Genomic DNA, 5,253 nt, shown 5'->3' on the forward strand with positions numbered 1-5,253 from the left:
AAAAATTTAATACTGTCCATGTGACTTAACCTTTTATGTCATTAAAATAATTTGATTATAACTAGGGATTATAATGAAAGTTCCTATATATATATATATATATATATATATATATATATATATATATATATATATATATATGCTTGTCAAATTAATCAAGATGGCTTCTGAACACCATGATTAATAGATCATCTAGAATGATAAAACTGCTATGGACCTCTGAATAAATTAGAATCATTATTTTATGTAGCAATCAAGCTACATGGCGGGGTCAGACGAAGTCAATAGTCACCCCAGAGATAATCACGATGCCTCCAGGGTCAACGTAGTAGGAGCAGAGCTACAGGCATTGATAGACAATGTTGTTACAAGAGCTTTGGATGGGCAATTCCAAGAATCCAGTGGTACCCATGTAAGGACCCAATCTGTACCACACTCTAAACCACCCTCTAGAACTCATACTGCTCACAACAGTAATTCCCATCACTCATCAAACCAAAGGAGTGTTCCGTCTCAAAGGATCGTGCTGAATCAAGAACCCCGTGATAAGGGTTGCTCCTATAAGTACCTTGTTTCATGCTAACCCCGGGATTTCAATGGGGAGAAGGGGCTATAGATTGCATGAGCTGGTTGGATGAGATGGACACTGCGGTAGATATCAGTGGATGCGCTGATAAGGATGTGGTGAAGTTTGTATCTCAGTCGTTCAAAGGTGAGGCATTAGCTTGGTGGAGGTCTTTAATCCAAGCTATAGGTAAAATCCCATTGTACAATATGTCTTGGGAACAGTTTGTGTCATTAATCAATGAGAACTACTGCCCTCAGCATGAAGCTGATTTCTTGTCTCTGGTTATGAAAAACCTAGACTGTCAGGCCTACCTGACGAGTTTCAACACGATGTCAAGGTTGGTTCCTTATCTGGTGACACCTAAACCAAAGAGAATAGCTCGTTTCATTGGGGGTTTAGCCCCAGAGATCAAGTCGAGTGTGAAGGCCTCTCGACCAGCTACTTTCCGGTCTGCATCTGATATAGCACTGTCTCTCACTCTGGATGCGGTCAGGCAGAGATTGCTGAGAAACACAGATGCTGAAAAGAGGAAACATGAGGATAACTACTCAAGACGCTCAAACAAAAAGCATAAGGGAAACAATGACCATAAAAAGAGCTCTTTAAACAAGAAAGATGATCAACACGCGGGTGACAAGCCCAAGTGCAAAGTCTGTAAGAAGCACCATTTTGGGAGGTGTAGGTATGAGTCAAAATCCCAGTCACAGCCAAGGGCATGTGGGATTTGCAAATCTTCTGAGCACAAGACTCTCGATTGCAAGAAGATAAAAGATGCAATGTGCTACAATTGCAACGAGAAGAGGCACATTAAGTCTTATTGCCCAAAGTTCGCGAAGAAATCTGAGGAAGGAAAAAAGACCAATGCTAGGGTCTTCCAGATGAACGCACAGGAGGCTATCCAGAGCGATAATGTCATAACAGGTACCTTCCTTATTAATGATGCTTATATAAGAGTGTTGTTTAAACCTACCTGTTAGAACCCTAAGCATAAAATATGAGGTTGAGTTAGCCGATGGCACCATAGAAACCGCATCAACCGTGTTAGATGGATGTTTCATATCCATTAGGAACCACTCTTTTCCTTTGTCCTTACTTCCTTTGAAGTTAGCCGGTTTTGACATTGTAATAGGCATGGATTGGTTATCCCATAACCAAGCCCAAATTGTGTGTGACAAGAAGCAAGTCGTGATCAAGACTCCGTATGGTGAGCCGCTTACCATATAGGGAGATACTCAATATGGACTGCCTAAGCAAGTGTCTATGCTTAAAGCTTCTAGATGTATGAAGAAAGGATGTGTCATTTACATGGCATAAGTGACCATTGACGAGCCGAAGCCTAAGATTGAAGACATCCCAGTCATTTCTGAATACCCCGAAGTATTCCCTGAAGAACTACCTGGTTTGCCACCAGATAGACAAGTGGAATTCAGAATTGACATTATTCCAGGAGCTGCACCTATTGCAAGTGCACTTTACAGATTGGTACCAACAGAGATGAAAGAATTGAGAACTCAACTGGATGATTTGTTGGCAAAAGGTTTTATTCGTCCTAGTTCATCCCCTTGGGGAACGTCAATCTTGTTTGTGAAGAAGAAGGATGGATCGATGCGTCTGTGCATCGATTACCGCGAGCTTAACAAGGTCACTATCAAGAATAGGTATCCATTACCTAGGATCGAAGATCTGTTCGATCAACTACAAGGGTCAAGTTACTTCTCTAAGATCGATTTAAGGTCAGGCTACCATCAGTTAAAGGTTAGAGATGAAGATGTGCACAAGACTGTGTTTAGGACTCGTTATGGTCATTACGAGTTCCTAGTAATGCCCTTTAGACTCACTAACGCACCAGTAGTATTCATGGATCTCATGAATCGTAATTTGTTATCGTCTTCATTGACGACATTCTGATTTATTCAAGGAATCAAGCCGACCACGAGAAGTACCTTCGATGTATTCTAGAACTACTTCAACAGGAGAAGCTTTATGCCAAATTCTCGAAGTGTGAATTTTGGCTTCGTGAAGTCCAATTTCTTGGACATGTTGTTAGTGAGCGTGGTATCCTAGTAGATCCCGCTAAGGTTGAAGCTATCATAAATTGACAAGAGCCAAAGACGCCTACATAAATTCGTAGCTTTATGGGTTTGGCAGGATACTATAGGCGTTTTATTGAAAACTTCTCGAGGATTGCAGCACCCCTAACTTCACTAACCCGTAAGAATATCAAATTTAATTAGGAACCTAAGCAGCAAGAATCCTTCGACATTCTCAAGAAGAAATTGAGCAATGCACCTGTGTTGACATTGCCTGAAGGAATCGAAGAGTTCATAGTTTATTGTGATGCATCGCACACGGGTATGGGATGTGTGCTTATGCAGAAGGGCAAAGTTATTGCCTATGCTTCTCGACAGTTAAAGGTGCACGAGAAGAACTACACCACCCATGACTTGGAGTTGGGTGCCGTTGTATTTGCATTAAAACTGTGGAGGCACTACTTGTATGGTACCAAGTGTGTGATCTATTCAGATCACAAGAGCCTTCAACACTTGTTTAATCAGAAGGACTTAAACATGAGGCAAAGACGTTGGATGGAAACGTTAAATGACTATGATTGTGAAATCCGATACCATCCAAGCAAGGCGAATGTGGTCGCCGATGCCTCGGAAGGAAAGGGTGAAACCCATAAGAATCAATGCCAAGAGCATTGAATTAAGGAGCAGTTTAAATGGGAGGTTGTTAGTCGCTCAGAAGGAAGTGATGTGTGTAAAATGCAACATATAAAACACATCAATTAAGGCATAAAACTAACCCTTTTTAAGTACTAATGTTGGGAAAAGAGTGTTTTTGTCTTCCTTTTGTATTTTCAGGATGAAATGAGCTCAAAATCACAAAAGAAGCAAAAAGACTACTAATTCTACCATAAATACAAGAAAAGGAACAAAAGTAGACTGCCCGGACCCTCAACGGCACCTCCCAAGGCAAAGAGGAAGAAACAGAGTCTGAACACGCCCCGTGTCCAGCGAACACGGGGGCGTGCCCAGGAAGCAGCAGAAAAGACAAACCAGTAGAAGCTTCCATTGCCCACCACGGGGCCGTGTCCAGCGAGCACGGGGGCGTGGTGAAAGTACAGCAGGCGCATTAATTGTAATTCGCAATTACAATTAATGAAGAGAGAGAATGTCAGACGGGCACGGGGCCGTGTCCAGCGGACACGGGGCCGTGTCCAGCGTTCTGTTCAGCCTATAAATAGAGGAGCTTGGTTTCATTCTCTCTCATCCCTTGGCACACCACCTCTCTCACACTTCATCCACCACCCACCACCACCATAACACCATCATCCACCACCATCATCCATTGTCCATCGTAGAGTGTGTGAGTCGTCTCGGGATCCAAGATTGATCGTAAGAGTTCTTGACAATCAAGGCCATGTTTGCCTAAGTCTCTTACATCACTTGGTGAAGACAAGTGTTTAGTATAATACTTTTTATTTTTAATCTTTTGCACTTTTTATTTGGTTTTGTATTAATGACTTTAATAACTAGTTACTTATGTTGAAGGTGATCTTTCCTTATCGTTTGTCCGTGGTGTCTTGGCATTATTTTACTGTCTATATAAAATAAAAGATTTTCACCATTCATATCTCCACAGTCTATATGGAGGTATGTTGGCTACCTGGTCGGGGGTTAAGGGAACTGTTTGGTAAGGGTCTTGCCCTTGTTCAGCGTTTAGAGGTCCTGCTTGGGACCTGGGTCAAATTTAGTAGGATCTCCTTCAATGCCCATAGGTATTGGATGGCGGGGATCCAAACTCTTTGACCCCCTCATAAGTTAACTACTATTAATACTATAACCCGGCTATTTAGGACTGTATCCCTGCTGACTCAGACTACTTAGCCGAGGGTAACGTCACCGCCAAAAGCGGGGCCTACCACAATTTGCATTAATAACTTAATTCATTATCTTTAAATAATCCGACCCTTTAGGATTGTATCCTTGCTGACTCAAACTACTGGGTTGAGGGTAACGTCGCCTTCAAAAGAGGGGCCTACTACAATAACTAAGATAATCTCTTAAACAAGTGCAAAAGTGCGAAAATAATCAAAGGTTATACTAATACACGTGTCGGATCCAAGTGATTCATCTTGTCTATCTGTTTTTATTTTATTTTATTTTTCAGCATTTAGTTAGTTTTTACTTTTCTTAGTTTAAAACATTTTTCTAACCTTTTTGATTTGATTAGACGTTGAGGATAAACCGATATTAAAAGCTCTCGTGTCCTTGGACGACCTCGGTATCTTACCAACACTATACTACGTCCACGATGGGTGCACTTGCCCATATGTGTGTTTAGTGTTAGTAAATATCGTGTTTTATAAATTTAAAACTTGGCTAAAAGTGTAAAAAGGGGCTTAATTATATATTAAAAACATATACACACTGACACGCATCAAGTTTTTGGCGCCGCTGCCGGGGACACAAGGATTTTAAGAAAGCTTAAAATCAACGGCCTAATCAGTTTTTCAAAACCTTTTCAAAACGCGCGCATTTTTCTGCATTTTAGTTTAGTTTTGCATTTACAGTAGCCTGAACACGGGGCCGTGCTCGCTGAACACGCCCCCGTGCTGCATATTTTAGAGTAGATACCCAGATACAGAGTCTGACCACGGGGCCGTGCTCACTGAACACGCC

General features: G+C 41.6%; 1 protein-coding gene across 1 annotated transcript; it reads left to right on the plus strand.

Moving 5' to 3' along the window:
- Window positions 1–639: 639 nt before the first annotated feature.
- LOC118492123 lies at window positions 640–1,545 on the plus strand. Its single transcript, XM_035989915.1, has 2 exons — window positions 640–905; window positions 1,062–1,545. The coding sequence occupies exons 1-2, from the start codon at window positions 640–642 to the stop codon at window positions 1,543–1,545; spliced, it is 750 nt and encodes a 249-aa protein (XP_035845808.1).
- Window positions 1,546–5,253: the final 3,708 nt, after the last annotated feature.

Source organism: Helianthus annuus, chromosome 5, assembly GCF_002127325.2.
Source record: "Helianthus annuus cultivar XRQ/B chromosome 5, HanXRQr2.0-SUNRISE, whole genome shotgun sequence".
In the NCBI taxonomy this organism is placed as follows: domain Eukaryota; kingdom Viridiplantae; phylum Streptophyta; class Magnoliopsida; order Asterales; family Asteraceae; genus Helianthus; species Helianthus annuus.